We start from the raw sequence: 18,018 nt of genomic DNA on the forward strand, positions 1-18,018 counted from the left end.
ATCTGGGTAGCAGCGGCGTCGGTCCCGGAGTCTAGCGAGAGAAGAGGGGGAAGAAACAATAAATATAATGCAAACATATGCATGACGATGCATGACATGACAATGAGTGTTGCTAGGGGTGCCCAAGCGCGGTAGTAGGTGATACCGGCGAAGGGGGGAAACATCCGGGAAAGTATTCCCGGTGTTCCACGTTTTCGGACAAATGAACCGAAGGGGGAAAGTTGCGATTTTCTATGCTAGGCATGTGTGGCGGACGAACGGGTTGCGTATCCGGATTCGTCTCGTCGTTCTGAGCAACTTTCATGTAGAAAACATTTTCATCTAAGCTACGGTTTATTTTCTATGTTTTTCTAAAGTTTTAATATTTATCTGAATTTATCTAAATTAATAGAAATGGAATTATGACATCAGCATTGCATGGGGATGACGTCAGCAGTCAACACACTGGTTGACTGGTCAAAATGACTAGTGGGGCCCACTCGTCATAGACAGTGGGGCTAACAAAGGTTTATTTTAATTAGACTGAGTTAATTAGCAGTAGGGCCCCACGTGTCAGCGACTGTTTAGGTTAATTAATTAGTTTTGTTTATAAAAACGTTTTAATTAGTTTAATTACGCGGTGGGGCCCGCATGTCAGTGCCACTAGGCTGCCTAGTCAGCAGTTGACTGGGTCAACCCAGTCAACTGGGCCACCAGGGCCCACTGGCCAGCGACTCAGGGGTGGGGCCCGCTTAGCCACGTCGGCGGACGGCGCCGGAGCAACACCGGCGAGTCAAAACGCGGCGGCGCGGCTCGGGAGGTGGTCGGAAAACACGTACAGGGCACCGTTCGTCGAGTTTTCAGGCGCGTTCGAAAGCTACGGCTGCGCCACGTCCAACGGTGGTGGTTGTGGCGGCAGGGGTGACCGGAATCGAGCACGGCGAGCTCATCGGCGGACGACCGGAGTCGGGCGCGAGAGGAAACGGCGACGCAACACGTTAGCAAGCGAACTGAGAGGCCAGGCGAGACGTACATGAGGGGTGAATGCAACGGGCGCCCGTGACCATTTGGTCACCGGAGGCACGCCGGCGACGAGCGCAGGCGGCAGCGCGTTCGGGCGCTCAACGAGCTAGGGCATAGGGGCCATGGGGAAGCGCGTGCACGTGTGCGTTGGGTTCCTGGAAGCGCCAGGAGCACGGTGACAGGCTCGGGCGAGCATGACGACGGCTGTGGCGACGGCCACGAGCTCGTCGGCGGCGGACAGAAAACGGGTGCGGTGGCAAGCTAGCTACAGCGCGCGAGGAAGCTAACGGAGAGGAGCGGGAGGTGGAGGAGCTCACCGAGCGGCACACACGGTGGCCCTTGGGGGTTTAAGCAGCACAGGGCGTCGCCGGAGTTGGTGAAGAGCGGCGGCGAAGCTCGTCGGAGCAGAGGAGGAAGACAGCAGCGTCATGGGTGTTGCGGTGGCTCCGAACTCCGACGGGGTGCACCAGTCAAAACAGCGGACGACGGCGGCCCTTGGAGACACAGTGGGGCGGCGAGGTGGGCACGGTGGCCGTGCCTAGGCCGGAGCCATGGTGGTGGTGGCGCTCGGATGCGATGGGGAAGGAGAAGCGGCGAGGTGGATCTGAGGGGAGAGGAGGCGTAGGGGCCGAGAGGGAGAGCGGGGGTGAGTGGGAGATGGGATCGAGGAGGCAGGGGCGTGGTGGCCTTATCCCCTCCCGGCGTCGGTGCCGGCGAGGCGGTCGGGCGGGGACGCGCCCCTGTTCCGACCCTGGTCGGGGGAACAGGGAAGGGGAGAGAGCGACCGGGGGAATGGGGGAGTGTGTTGGGTCGGCCGGATGGGCCAGGTGGGCCGGCCTGGCTATGAGCTGGGCCGCCTGGTCCAGTGGGGGGGGAGGGGGTTGGCTGCCTTTTTCGTATTTGTTTGTTTTTGGTTTTATTCTTTTTTCTTTATTTCATTTTCCTTTTCTGTTTTAATTCAATTTACAATATTTATGCATTCTGTAAAAGTGTGTTTCCTTCACCTTAAATACCTAGGCATTACTTGGCACACTCTGAACATTTTAGTTTTGATGTTTGAAAACTTTTATCGTTTGCCATATTTTGAATTTGATTTTTGAACCGGTTTAGAACTAACGCGAGATTATCAACAGTAACGGAGGTGATGTGGCATCATTAGCAGAGTTTCACTGCAGCTTAATTATCCGGGCGTTACAATAGACCCGGGGGCCATAGGTTTCACTAGTGGCTTCTCTCAAGATAGCATAATCTACGGTGGGTGAACAATTACTGTCGAGCAATTGATAAAAAAGCACATAATTATGAGAATATCTAGGCATGATCATGTATATAGGCATCACGTCCGTGACAAATAGACCGAAACGATTCTGCATCTACTACTATTACTCCACACATCGACCGCTATCCAGCATGCATCTAGAGTATTAAGTTCATAAGAACAGAGTAACGCATTAGGCAAGATGACATGATGTAGAGGGATAAACTCAAGCAATATGATATAAACCCCATCTTTTTATCCTCGATGGCAACAATACAATACGTGCCTTGCTGCCCCTGCTGTCACTGGGAAAGGACACCGCAAGATTGAACCCAAAGCTAAGCACTTCTCCCATTGCAAGAAAGATCAATCTAGTAGGCCAAACCAAACTGATAATTCGAAGAGACTTGCAAAGATATTAAATCATGCATATAAGAATTCAGAGAAGAATCAAATATTGTTCATAGATAATCTTGATCATAAACTCACAATTCATCAGATCTCGACAAACACAACGCAAAAAGAATTACATCGAATAGATCTCCAAGAGAATTGAGGAGAACTTTGTATTGAGATGCAAAGAGAGAGAAGAAGCCATCTAGCTAATAACTATGGACCCGAAGGTCTGTGGTAAACTACTCACACATCATCGGAGAGGCTATGGTGTTGATGTAGAGGCCTTCCATGATCGATTCCCCCTCCGGCGGAGCGCTGGAAAAGGCCCCAAGATGGGATCTCACGGGTACAGAAGGTTGCGGCGGTGGAAATAGGGTTTCGTGGTGCTCCTGGATGTTTTCAGGGTATATGAGTATATATAGGCGAAAGAAGTAGGTCGGTGGAGCCACGAGGGGCCCACGAGGGTGGGGGCGTGCTTACCCCCTTGGGTGCGCCCTCCTACCTCGTGGCCGCCTCGTTGCTTCCTTGACGTCCACTCCAAGTCTCCTGGATTGCGTTTGTTCCAAAAACGATCCTCGCGAAGGTTTCATTCCGTTTGGATTCCGTTTGATATTCCTTTTCTGCGAAACACTGAAATAGGCAAAAAACAGTAATTTGCACTGGGCCTTTGGCTAATAGGTTAGTCCCAAAAATAATATAAAAGTGCATAATAAAGCCCATTAAACATCCAAAAAAGATAATATAATAGCATGGAACAATCAAAAATTATAGATACGTTGGAGACGTATCAGCCATATCTGCATATGCTAGGCTCGTCAAGTTTAACCCGAGTATTCTGCGTGTGCAAAACTGGCTTGCACCCGTTGTATGTGAACATAGAGCTTATCACACCCGATCATCACGTGGTGTCTCGGTACAACGAACTGTCGCAACGGTGCATACTCAGGGAGAACACTTATACCTTGAAATTTAGTGAGAGATCATCTTATAATGCTACCGCCATACTAAGCAAAATAAGATGCATAAAGGATAAACATCACATGCAATCAATATAAGTGATATGATATGGCCATCATCATCTTGTGCCTTTGATCTCCATCTCCAAAGCACCGTCATGATCACCATCGTCACCGACTTGACACCTTGATCTCCATCGAAGCATCGTTGTCGTCTCGCCAACTATTGCTTCTACGACTATCGCTACCGCTTAGTGATAAAGTAAAGAAATTACATGGCGATTGCATTTCATACAATAAAGCGACAACTATAAGGCTCCTGCCAGTTGCCAATAACTTTTACAAAACATGATCATCTCATACAACAATTTATATATCATCACGTCTTGACCATATCACATCACATCATGCCCTGCAAAAACAAGTTAGACGTCCTCTACTTTGTTGTTGCAAGTTTTACGTGGCTGCTACGGGCTTAGCAAGAACCGTTCTTACCTACGCATCAAAAACCACAACGATTTTTCGTCAAGTGTGCTGTTTTAACCTTCAACAAGGACCGGGCGTAGTCACACTCGATTCAACTAAAGTTGGAGAAACATACACCCACTAGCCACCTGTGTGCGAAGCACGGCGGTAGAACCAGTCTCATGAACGCGGTCATGTAATGTCGGTCTAGGCCGCTTCATCCAACAATACCGTCGAATCAAAGTATGATATGCTAGTAAGCAGTATGACTATTATCGCCCACAACTCTTTGTGTTCTACTCGTGCATATAACATCTACGCATAGACCTGGCTCGGATGCCACTGTTGGGGAACGCAGTAATTTCAAAAAAATTCCTATGATCACGCAAGATCTACCTAGATGATGCATAGCAACGAGCGGGGAGAGTGTGTCCACGTACCCTCGTAGACCGAAAGCGGAAGCGTTTTATCAACGCGGTTGATGTAGTCGTACGTCTTCATGATCCGACCGATCCTAGCACCGAACGTACGGCACCTCCGTGTTCAGCACACGTTCAGCTCGATGACGTCCCTCGTACTCTTCATCCAGTTGAGGCCGAGGGAGAGTTCCGTCAGCACGATGGCGTGGCGACAGTGATGATGAAGTTACCGGCGCAGGGCTTCGCCTAAGCACTACGACGATATGACCGAGGTGTGTAACTATGAATGGGGGCACCGCACACGGCTAAAAGATCAACTTGTGTCTAAGGGGTGCCCCATCCCCCGTATATAAAGGAGGGGAGGAGGAGGCCGGCCGGCCCTAGGGGGCGCGCCCAAGGAGGGGAGTCCTACTAGGACTCCAAGTCCTAGTAGGATTCCACCAAGAGGGAGAGAGGGGGAAGGAAGGAAGAGGGGGAAGGGAATGAAAGGGGGGCGCCGCCCCCTTCCCCTAGTCCAATTCGGACCCAAGGGGGGGTGCACATGGCCAGCCCGTCCTGGCCCTTCCTCTCTTTCCACTAAGGCCCTAGAGGCCCATTAGTTCCCCCGGGGGGTTCCGGTAACCCCTTCGGCTCTCCGGTTTTACCCGAAACTCTCCGGAACACTTCCGGTGTCCGAATGTAACCTTCCAATATATGAATCTTTATGTCTCGACCATTTTGAGACTCCTCGTCATGCCCGTGATCTCATCCGGGACTCCGAACAACCTTCGGTCATCAAATCACATAAACTCATAATACAAATCGTCATCGAACGTTAAGCGTGCGCTCCCTATGGGTTCGAGAACTATGTAGACATGACCGAGACACATCTCCGGTCAATAACCAATAGCGGAACCTGGATGCTCATATTGGCTCCTACATATTCTATGAAGATCTTTATTGGTCAACCCGCATAACAACATACGATGTTCCCTTTGTCATCGGTATGTTACTTGCCCGAGATTCGATCGTCGGTATCCTCATTCCTAGTTTAATCTTGTTACCGGCAAGTCTCTTTACTCGCTCCGTAATGCATCATGCCGCAACTAACTCATTAGTCACATTGCTTGCAAGGCTTATAGTGATGATCATTACCGAGAGGGCCCAGAGATACCTCTCCGATACACGGAGTGACAAATCCTAATCTCGATCTATGCCAACTCAACAAACACCATCGGAGACACCTGTAGAGCATCTTTATAATCACCCAGTTATGTTGTGACGTATGATAGCACACTAAGTGTTCCTCCGGTATCCGGGAGTTGCATAATCTCATAGTCATAGGAACATGTATAAGTCATGAAGAAAGCAATAGCAACAAACTAAACGATCATAGTGCTAAGCTAACGGATGGGTCTTGTCCATCACATCATTCTCTAATGATGTGATCCCGTTCATCAAATCGCAACACATGTCTATGGCTAGGAAACTTAACCATATTTGATTAACGAGCTAGTCAAGTAGAGGCATACTAGGGACACTCTGTTTGTCTATGTATTCACACATGTACTAAGTTTCCGGTTAATACAATTCTAGCATGAATAATAAACATTTATCATGATATAAGGAAATATAAATAACAACTTTATTATTGCTTCTAGGGCATATTTCCTTCACTTGCACTATCATACCTGAGGCCGTGGCGTCTCAAGATCTCTGGATCTGGCACTCTTTCTTTGTCATGGCCGGATCACACAATGATATCAACGTGCTTCAGCGCTCGCTGGTGTTTGCTAGGCTTGCCGAAGGCAATAGCCCACCGGTGAACTTTACTATCAACGGCCACAACTACGACAAAGAATACTACCTGGGTGACGGTATCTATCCTCAGTGGACCACTATTGTGAAGACAATCCCCAACCCTGTCGGTGAGAAGAGGAAAAGATTTGCCCAAGAGCAAGAGAGTGCTAGGAAAGACGTCAAGCGTGCCTTTGGTGTTTTGCAATTTTGATGGGGCATCGTTCGGTATCCTACTAATACTTGGAGCACGCAGAAATTATGGGAGGTGATGACTGCTTGTGTGATCATGCACAATATGATCGTAGAAGATGAGCGCCCGGAACGTCTGTACGATCAAGGGTTTCAGTTTCAGGGTGAGAATGTTGTGCCTGAGTATGGAGGAGCAGCAACGTTTGAACAGTTCACCCAATTTTATCATGACTTGCGTGATTGGGAAACTCACATGCAACTGCAAAATAATTTGGTTGAGCATATGTGGGCTCATGTTGGCAACCAATAGATGTATCTTTTTTATTCAGTTTGCAAAAACTATGTGAGACATTTTTACTTTTATTCGGCTTGTAAAACTGTGCTATTTTATTCGGTTGAAACTATGTTATTTATTTGGTTCTGGACTATATGTTTGAATGTAAAAGTTGTGTGTGAAACAATGCAAAAAAAATAGGCTATTTGTTGAAAAAGGGCGGCGAGCCGGCCACGCCGGCACATATAGTGTTGGGCGCTGCAGACCTAAATCTAAAACAGGGCGGGTTTCGAACGGACGGTCGACCCAAACGGATAAAAAAACCGAAAAAATTATTGTTCGTTTGGGTCGGTGTGTTAGAGTTGCTTTTACAGGACCGGAACCAAGGACAACCATGTATGTATGAGTACGTATTACACATATTCAGTATGCATGACGAAGCTGTGTCCTGTCCATCTAAAATAGTGTGTCTTTTGTCATTTAAAGTGCTATAAGAATCTCTTTCAGTGCCAGGGCAACCATGTGCGGTACCTTGTTTTTTTTCCGATAAATGTTCACTATCTTATGACGAGACACAACTTCAAATAAACGAGGCCTCATTAACATCCAGATCTAGTGATGCTGCCAAATGACCATGGTCCCTCGCATACGCCGAAATACATACACGACCCAGCGCTAACGGCCAGGATAGCACGGTACCCACGCGTACGGCGGCACAGGCACACAACCTGCTCTCGTTACATATCTCTGCCAACCTGCTCGTTCAACACCAATTTCCACTGCCGATTGTTTAGAAAAAAATAAAACCACTGGCGACGAGGAGGTCGCTCGACAATGAGCAGGATACTGGTGATTGGCGGGACGGGGAACATCGGGCAGCACCTTGTGACTGCGAGCCTCAACGCCGGCCACCGGACGGCCGTGCTCGTCCGCCCTGCCACCGTCGCACCCGACTCCGACAAGGCGAAGCTCTTGAACTCCCTCGAGACCCGTGGAGTCAGCGTTGTCTACGTACGCGCGTATCACAGTATTACAAGTTTACAGCTAACAGTTTATACAGTTTATATATGTACCCTTGGTAATCGAGGTGCGGTTAAACTCGGGGATGTTAATTGCGCGCGCATGCAGGGGGACATGAACGACCACGGGAGCTTGGTGGCGGCGATCAAGCAGCATGGGGAGGTTGTAATCTCCGCCGTCGGACACGGCAGGCCGGAGGAGCTGGACGGCCAGATCAAGATCGTCCAAGCGATAAAGGAGGCTGGAGATGTGAAGGTACATGCGCAGAAGCCTTCTTCAACTACATGCATTACGAAGATTGTAGCTTTTTCCTTCTTCTTGGAACTACGAGTATACGATAAGCGATTTTTGCTTTTTCCTTTAGAAAAGGGCTTTGGCGTGACATCGCATTTTCCGCTCATTTTTCTACGTGTTTGTTTATTTTAGATGGAGTAGTATATAGTCTGATTAGATGCAGAGGTCGGGCGTAATCTTCCTTTTAAAAAATAAATTAGTCTGATCTAGGAAGGGCTGGACAAATAGCTAATCGCGCTTCTTCTCCTCTTAGTTTTGGGTTTTTTTTTTCCTTGCCGGATTTGTAGTTTGGTTTCAGCTCAAAACCAATATAACTACTTGTGCAGGAGCGGTCATGTTGTTGCTTAATCTGTTCTATTTACTTTTTGAGGGAATCTATTCTATCTTTACTTCACTCAGTCGTCTAGATCATTTTTGTGTTTTTTTTGTGGGAGAGCATTTTTGTCTAGACGGGAGAAACCTAATCAACAACCAAAGAAAAAGATGGACCCTCTACAATGAAAATGTTACCTCAACTACCCTAAAAAAATATTACCTCGACTGAATGTTTTTTTTTTATAACTAGATAATTGTCTGTGCGTTGCAACGGAGGTATAAATATTCTACTCCCTCTGATTCATATTAATTGACATTACTTTAGTATAAACATAAGTAGGGATAAACATATACTCCCTCCGTCCCATAATGTAAGACGTTAGTATCGTGTCAAAAATGTCTGAATATAGTACATTATGGGACGGAGGGAGTAGTACAATATGAAATGTCAAGAAACGTCTTACATTATAGGACGGAGGGAGTAGTAGAGATTTTGTTTTTTTAGCTGTTGAATATAGTACATACTCCATATTTTACTCCATTTAATACTGGACAGTATTTCTGAAGTTGCCCATCTAAGAAGTTCAATTTTACTCCATTTAATACTGGACAGTATTTCTGAAGTTGCCCATCTAAGAAGTTCAATTTTACTCCATTTAATACTGGACAATAATTCTGACCAGACAATTGCACCCATCAGACCAGGTCCATATGTGGTGTGTGACAAGGACGATATACATCGCAAAAGAAAATTGTCCATTTTAAAATAAACATCCTTGAAAAATTCACACATGTGCATGTATAACTCTAAACCGAGTGATAGTTGTGTCAGAGCATGTGCGTTTGTAATGTAAGGCCTCTTTTTTTTGAGAGAGAGGGTGTAAGGCCTCCTTTGATTAAGAGGATTGAAATTTGAAGGACTAGAATCCTTATGAATGTTTTCTATCTTGTTTCTTTGATTTATTGGATTGTACATCCTATAGGTAATTTTTCTAAAGATCCCTTTGTACTAAAGTCCATCTACTCAAACTTTTTTGACACAATCCTTCGATTTTTCTACGGTGCAACAACAAAATCCTATTAGATTTTTTATTCTTGTGCTTTTAGAATTCTGTGAACCAAAGAGGCCCTAAATATTGTATAATATTATACTCCTCCCATCCCATAATATAAGAACGTTTTTGACACTAGTAATTTCAAAAATGTTTTTATATTATGAAACGAAGGAAGTATGTGTTAATTGTCTCTTACCCTCATGATTTGGATTTTCTATCCTAGGGGGCCACGATCTACCGTCACATGTATAGTACCTATGGATCTAGTGCAAGTTGTCACACGTTGTATCAATATGCATGTTAATTTGTATCGCTCGTTCGTCATCAGCATCATATGTGGACAACACCCTTCGAGACATATTATTGTATTACTCCTATTTCTGTTACGAACTAAAAAAAACAACAACAAAACAGTACATGGTATGCACCCAGACGCAAGCTTACCTGGCGGGACGTCTACGTGAAGCTTCCACAGCCAACCTGACAACCCTGCTCACCGTTAGCCTGGCTCAGGCCACCGAATTCCTAGGCCTGAGAGCATGGCATGGTTAATAATACAGTCAAATATAAGAAGTTGACATGTCATCTACAACCAACCTTTTAGCCGTCATCCATAATAATAAGTTTTAAATATATATTAGTTTATTAATAGTTGGCTTATCTTACATCCTCACAAAATACATTGGGTCTCGTGTTGCAGCTGACTACTGACCAAGAGCCCGTTTTTCTTCTCTCTCATCTTCTCTTTCCTTCAACTAAGCACAGATATATTATTTTATTTCTTATAACTTGTTTATGTCATCCTATTGTAGTTGCTCTGACTCAAGCTAAACATAAAACAATATACTAATCCATGTCTATCCTATCCTTCTATTGGCCTGCCAACATATTTTATTGTACTGCATTTCTCACGCAGTTCCTCGGGCTGAAGTCATGAACCAAATCCTCAGGCTGATGCCATGAACCAAACAAGCACGTTGCCAACATGACTGACATGCAAAAATTATTGAAGTCTCCGGCTCCTCTCAGGCAGGCATTTTTCTCATGCACGCTACCCAGGTCGTCAACCAAACAGCCTACATGCTTACACACTTGTCCCATTCCCATCTGTCCATGGTATCTTAGCTACCGCAGACAAAGTAAAACCACTACTCCCGCCGTGCCGGTGCATTAGGCACGTTACGAAAACTAAATAATATTAAAACACTTAGGCGCGGTGCATTATAGATAATTTACGCTATCTAAGCAATAATTCATTTTAGGATAATATAAATAATTATACCGTGAATTATTTACTTGCATGTTGAGGTAGTACTGGTTTTATTTTGTTGTGGTATCTAAGTAAAAATTCATTTTTAGGATAATATAAATAATTCATGGCATCTAAGCAATAATCCATTTTTAGGATAATATAAATAATTATTTGTACCATGAATTAATACCATGTATTGTTTTTTTCTTTGTTTCGAAAATCATTGGTGGCAATTGACACCATTGCCTACATGGGAGCTCTGTCTCGTTGGGCATGCATCCATTGCTTAGATACCATGAATTATTTATATTATCCTGAAAATGAATTATGATGATGTACTATACTTGCATGTTGTGATAAATAAGTTAATGGGGGTCATTCTCTTGGGTATATAGGATTAGCGTATTTTCTTTCTCCCTCCTCCTCCTTAAGAAAAGTGTGGGGACCCCGACTCATGAGTCGTGATCACCGAATGCACGTGTACAATGATCCCAGAGATCAATGCTCACTGAACACACAGAAGCTAAATAACAAGAGTCTTACATCCATACATACCGTCTTACACAAATTATGACCCTTATGGTCAAGTCTTACATAGATAAAGCCACAAGGGCTGAATACCAAATAAACTTAAGCAGCGGAAATCCTTCGTCGATAAGTAGAACCCATGCCATCTGCCTTAACCCTACAGGCATTCTGACTGGGAAGCGTCCTAGTTCGCATGTTCGTCTCCAAAGGATTCTTCTTCAAACTCCTGTTCTTCCATGCCTGGCCAATTAAATAACCAGTGGCAAGCCAATGAGTACTTTGAATGTACTCGCAAGCAACCCATGATTGGAACAAGGCACAATAATGCAATGGTATAGCACTAAGTAGGTAGTTTGCAGAAAGCTAGTTTTGAGTGCAATGACATGATCTATCAACCTGTAAAGTATGCATCATGAGAGTACAGTTATCCGTATGAACAAGTTACAGATATCAACATAAACAGAGTTGGACACCAATCCAACTTGATCATTGTGTCAAGTCATCTGACTTAACCCAAGTAGTTCTTCCCACTTATCCAACACACACTGGTTTGAAAACAAGTGGACGTAGCCCAAGAGCGGTTACCCAACTGTCCTTGACCGTGGACACGGCTATTCGAATAGTTTTACACTCTGCAGAGGTTGCACACTTTACCCACAAGATCCGGGGAACTTCCGTGTCATCCACGACCCGCGGTACCTCAAGTACCCGAGGTAAGCACCCGATCACTATCTTTCCCTAGACGACACTAACATAGAGTCCACTCGATTGGTAGTAACCCCCGTGCCCAACATTTCACATCTTAAAATTGTGGAGCCTCGCTCCCATATTCATCACATGCCACTGGCACGGGGTACCAACGGTGTGTCCGGTGCCCCATAAAAATGTTCTTGGCCGCCCTACCTGGCAGGACCCCGTCCCGAGAGAGAGCACCAACTCTCCCCCATCACTAGTAATGCGGGCTCCAAGCTAGTATCGGCCTAGGTAATCAATAATGCCCTTTCCCATACAAGGGTAGAGTGGTTGCGCATGTAAGGTTGGAATAACGGTCGCAACTTAAACCAATCCGTTTTTGAAAGCAACACACACACTTGCCTCGGTACACCACTTCGTCATCAAGCGGTTACCCATCTCATTATCTCCCTCGGGCATAAGTGGCACCCGATGGGGTTTTCGAAAAGTCTTTTGAAAATACTTTGTCTCCATCACCATGCATATTCCCATCCCTTTTTGCGTAGCAACTACTCTAGCATCCTATCTACTCCCACCGGCATAACCCTCATAGGAAGGTAGGGTCATGCATAATGCAAGTATCAACAAGGAAGTAACAGAGGCAACCCATCAAGGTGGTTACCACCTCATCATGATTCCGTTGCAACAACAATATGGTGCTATATGACATGCATAAAAAGGGTTTCATAGACATGGTCAAAGGGCTGCTTGCCTGGCTCAGCAAAGTATTCTTGGGTCTTCAAAGTCTTCTGGTCCAACTCCTTCGTTAGCAACGCAATCTATCGTCGCAAAATAATAACGAGAAAAATAAGGCAATAGCAAAATAGAAAAATCAAAGTGCTCAGAAAAATGTCAACTCATTTTTGTAAAATACTAGGAGGAAAACTAAGAAGGGGAAAACTCCTAGTTTTGGATTTGGAGTAGAATAATGGGAGAAATGGATTTTCGGAGGGGTTTAGATATATTCAAATTTGAATTTGAATATGAACAGTACATAAAACTTGTTTGGACATGAGTGAAAGTTATACCATTAAATAGGTGGGTTTTTTAGAAAAATATGGGAGTTGGAATTATTGCATTTGGATGAATATTTAATCCTGTGGAATTTCTGGAAAAGTGACAGAAAAAGAAAAGGAAAAAGGCCACTGTGCAACTGGGCCTATTTGGCCACAGTGCAGCAGGCCCAGGGGGAATCCAGCCCGCGCGAGGCTGCCACGTCGAAGGCGTATTTGGGAAATACGCCTCCAGCCGACACAGCGAACCGGTGCGCGCGCGTGTGTGTTTTTAACCTGACGTGTGGGACCCATACGTCAGGACGTGAGGCTGACGGACGGGCCCCACGGCCGTCGTCGTCAACCTCGGGTCAGAGAGGGCGGCGAGCTCACCGGCGTCGCGGTGGTCGACGGCGAGGCGATCTGAGGGCACCGACGTGCTCAGGACGGAGTCGCCATTCGGGTGGAGGTGGAGTTGGTCGCCTGGGTGCAGGGGTTCGCCGGCGACGAGGAAGCCGGCGGCAGAGCTTCGGGAGATGCTTGCCCCGGTCGATTTCGGCTGCAATAGAGAGGGGGAACAGAGGGCAAATGGTCAGGGAGGTGTTGAGGTTCCAGATCAAGAGATAGAAGAGGCGGAGAGAGCCTGTACCCCGAGATCGACGGCTACCCGAGGCGGCGGAGCTCGAGCTCGATCTCGAGCTCGGGTGCTCCTGGAGGAGAGTGGAGGGCACAGGGGGCCGATTTGGAGTAGGTAGGAGCGAGTGGTGGTGAGGGAGAGGCTCGGGGAGGCCTTTAAGTAGGCGAGCCACGGCTCACCGTAGACCTGTGCGCCGGTGAGGTTGTTGCCGTTGTTGTGGGTCACGGGGGCGTGCATGGGCGTGTCTGGGGTGCTCGTGGGTTCGGTCTAGAGTGAGGGAAGGAAGAGAGAGGGGGCAGGGGGCCAGAGGCGCCGCGCGTGTGAGCACGCTTACTGGTGCGCTCGGGCGGTCGTCGCGCGTGCGAGCTGGGGCGAGAGGAGGGAGAAGGAGGAGGGGGCCGACCAGCTGCCGTGTTGCGGACGTCGAGGCGTCTCGTCGGGCGCGCTGGGGAGGCCCGAGGTGGCCGGAGGCGGTTGGAAGGGGGTGGCTACAGTGCCTGGCCGCACTGTAGCGCGCTCCAGAGCGCCCAAATGGCTTGGCATGCCATTTTCTAAGTAGTGTGGGCGCCCCCAAGCATGTCCAACAGATCTAGGAGGGAGTAAAGAAAGAGGGGAGTGGCCTTGGATGCTTTGGGTGGCCAGTGGGTGAAGAGAGAGGAAGGAGAAGAGTGGAAATGGGGCTGTCCAGAATAAAAAATTGGTGGTTTCATCCCCTTGATCAATGAGCATTGACTTGTGCTAAATGCCAGAGGTAGAGGAAGGTTAGGAGGAGGTGTGGTAAACGGGAGAACTCATTTGGATTAGTGGAAGAGGCCCAAACAGGGTTTTTAGCTAAAATGCAGAAGGTGTTTGATATGGTTTTGGGGTACTTGCACTGATTTCCTTATTGTGCCACTTGGCAGGGGTGTTTTTTATGACAAAATGACAGGGTATAAGGAAGATGAGCTCATTTGTAAGAGTTTGCTAATGTAACTTTGGCAAACCCTAGAAAATCACTTCCCCTTGATGCACCACTTGGTGTAGTGGCCTCATTTGGTCATGTGAACATGCTCACAAAAGTTGGGGTCAAGGAGAGAAAGTTGGTAGTACAAAGTTGTTCAAATTTGATTCTGGTCAGAGAGGGTTTTGGGGCATTTTGGTGAACCAAAATGACCTTAATTAAGATGAGGCTTTGCAAGGTGATCACAATATGCATTTGTGACTTGCTGGATTTTCCTTGGATTTTTATGAAAATATTTCCTGTAGAAATATTTCAAATCCTTGAAATGGGCAGAAGTGGTTTTGGGAGGTTTTGTCCAATATTTTGAACATGACCATGTGTTGAAACTCTTATATATGGAAAATATATGTCCATTGAGTTTCCCTGATTTTTCTCAAATATTTTTTTTAATCTTTAAAATAATTTTAACCTATTAAAGACCATTTCTGGCCTTAAGAAAAAGCCTTTAAATAAAATAGGAAAGTAACTTTTAAAATTATATTTTTGTGGTTTCTGGGTATCCTATTTCTAATAGGAGTCAAATATATTTTTTAAAAGATTTTTCACACCCTTAATTAAGTACTTGTAGTTCAAGTCTCCATTGAGGGGTTTTTGGAAAACCCAATTTAGAAAATACTTTTTGGCCAAAATATTTTTGCAAGAAATTATTTTTATGTCCTACACACATGGAATGATCATTGAGCAAGGTTTTGGATCAAGGAGAAGAAGTATAAGAGTTGGAGGATTTATTTGATTTTTAGAGCACTTGCAAACAGCAGACACAAATCAAATCAAGCAAAGACCAAACACTCAAAAGTTTTTGTCAAACCACAATTTATCCTAATTTATTAGCTTAAGTGTTGTGGCATGAAAATCAGGGTGTGACAAAAAGTCTCCTTCCTTCTCCCGTTGGTGCCGCCGCGGATCCGCCTCACCTCCGATGGCCTTTGGGTGGTGGAGGTGCGGAGGATATCGGACCCCGCCGGCGGGAGGGACCCCGTCCTCGTTTTTGCTAGGTTCAACGTCTTGGTTTGGGTCGTGTGGCGGTGGCGATGTCCCTTGATAGGAATAATGTCTCCCACGTCCTATCCTCGTCCTAATGGTGCAAATAGCGTCGTTGGAGGATGTGTGGAGGCATGTCTCTGTCAGATCTCACAGGATTCAGCCGGTGCGGGTCTTCGGTGGATCTATTTGGATCCAATTGTTGCTCGTCTACGTTCGTGTGGGTACATGTTTGATCTTTCCAATCTAGAACTCTCTTCATCGATGATGGTTGTTGCTCTGATGCGTTGGTCCTTTGGGGCCTTAGCACGACAACTTTCTGAATGTCTGCTACAAGTCTACAACAAGGTTTGTTCGGTTCTGGTGAGGAAGGAGCGGTGTAGGCGGCGCGCCTTCGGCTCGGACCAGTGCTTATAGTCGTCCCTAGTTTGTCCATTGACCTCGATGTAATTTTTATTACCTCTAGTATTCTTTATACCGCCATGATTGATGAATAGATTGGAACCTTCTCTCCCCCCAAAAAAGTATAGGATTAGCAACCTAAACTTTGCAGGGCCTATAAACCGCAAAGGAGGGAGTATGGCATTACTACACACCTAAATGACGGTTATGTGTATCCCAAGCAATCAATCGTACAGTGGAATTAGAGGGGTGGCTATGCCCGAGGACTATAGGCATTTCCGCGTCTTCTTTTTCTTGACGGCATTTCCATTTGAATTTAACCTTTTGGGGGGGGGGGGCTTCTGATCTATTCATCTACTATCAAGGTACTACGACAAACACCGGAAGTAAAAGGTACATCAAGGTCCGTAGACCACCTAGCGACGACTATAAGCACTGGAGCGAGCCAAAGGCGCACTGCCGTCATCACCCCTTTAACTATCTAATGTAATATCAATTCTCCCCACCCAAAAACTTCAATTATGATCATTTATGTTATGAAAAAATAGTGAAGCTATATTTTATATGTTGAACTACAAAATCTTCTATTTTAATTTATGAATTGCATTTAAGTAAATTTCATTATCCTTCATGTATTATAACTTATAATAAAAGCTTTAATATATTTTTGGAAATTGAGTTTTCTAGATTTTACAAACCAGATGAGATAGGTATAAATTAAATCCAAAAATCACGGTCTATAATAGAGAATATATTTTACTAAAGAAAAGGTATCATATTTGAATTTGAATTAAGATTTTTAAATGTCATAAACTCAAATGGAATTAAACTTAGGAATTTCAAAATCAATGGAAAAAATAAATATGACATTTAATTTTGATTATACTTTTATGAATTTTTCAGAAAGTATTATAGAGTAAACATGAGATGGTTATGCTTTTGTCAATATTGTAGAACTGTTATAATTTCTTGTGACGTGATGCCTAGGTCACCTCTGATTTGGTCGCCACAGGGCGTGACATGCTTGACAATTTATCGAAATGAGAGTCTTGTGTTACAAGGGTAAATAAGGCATGGATTTCTTAAATTATCTCTTGTGAAAACTTCCATTTAAATGATGAAAGAAAATGTCACCCAAATAAAATACATGCTTAGTAGTAAAAAATATGTTTTAAAAAATACATCTAAACATACAATGACAAAAGAGTAAATGGGGGATGTTGTAATTGGAATTGTGCTTGAGGGGCATGCAAAATTTGTTTGCGAGATTATAACTTAATTAATTTAAACCCGAACTACCCAGTTAGATGCGATCTAATATAACCAATGAAATTTCACCCCTCCTCCCCATCCATACGTGATTAGGGTTTTTATCGAGTCAACCCCCTTGCGACTTAATTAGTTGAAAACCAAACTAGTTGCCGCCAATCTGTCTCGCCCTCAGCGGCCCTACCGATCATGGAGGTGCGGTGGACCCTAGTCCCTCATCGACAGGAGGGTTCCCATGTTTTCTTTAGGTAATCTTAGTGTAATGATCCGGGCGGTGAGGTGGTGATGATGTCCTAGAGTTAGAATAATATCCTCCTGACGTTTTCCGCTTCGGCGGAGGACGCGTGTAGGTGTGGTCCTGGCAGATATGTTTGGATCTAGTCCGCATAGTTCTCCGACAAATCTACTTAGATCAGGTTGACCCTAGTCTCCGGCGGATTCGTCTGGATTCAAGAGATGTTTGTGGTTGTTTGTTGTCGGTGTGTTTGCAGGTATGGTCCTTTTGATCCATGTGTTTTCTTCGTCGATGATGATTGTTGTTTTGGTGTGTTGGTCCTTGAGGACCTTAGCATGACGGTTTTCCGGCTGCGAACCGGTGAGGGACGGACGATGACGGTAACAGATCTTGGGCTTGCTCCAATGCTCGTAGTCCTTGCTAGGTGACCAATGAACCTAGTTTTATATATTTTACTTATGGAGATCTTTGTACTACTGTTACATTTTGTTGATAGATTATTAAACAACTTTTCAAAACTAAGATCTTTTTTAGCAAGAGAATTGTCACTAGCTAAAACTTGCTAAAA

General features: G+C 45.2%; 1 protein-coding gene across 1 annotated transcript in view; it reads left to right on the forward strand.

Moving 5' to 3' along the window:
• Positions 1-7,496: 7,496 nt before the first annotated feature.
• The window catches only part of LOC123074378 (phenylcoumaran benzylic ether reductase Pyrc5-like), a 15,517-nt gene continuing 4,995 nt past the window's right edge, over positions 7,497-18,018 (forward strand). Inside the window, exons 1-2 of the mRNA XM_044497243.1 lie at positions 7,497-7,749; positions 7,867-8,013. Coding sequence (XP_044353178.1) covers positions 7,573-7,749; positions 7,867-8,013 — 324 coding nt within the window. The 5' untranslated portion in view covers positions 7,497-7,572. The remainder of the gene's footprint in view (positions 7,750-7,866; positions 8,014-18,018) is intronic.

The sequence above is a fragment of the Triticum aestivum genome, chromosome 3D, assembly GCF_018294505.1.
Source record: "Triticum aestivum cultivar Chinese Spring chromosome 3D, IWGSC CS RefSeq v2.1, whole genome shotgun sequence".
NCBI classification, from domain to species: Eukaryota; Viridiplantae; Streptophyta; class Magnoliopsida; order Poales; family Poaceae; genus Triticum; species Triticum aestivum.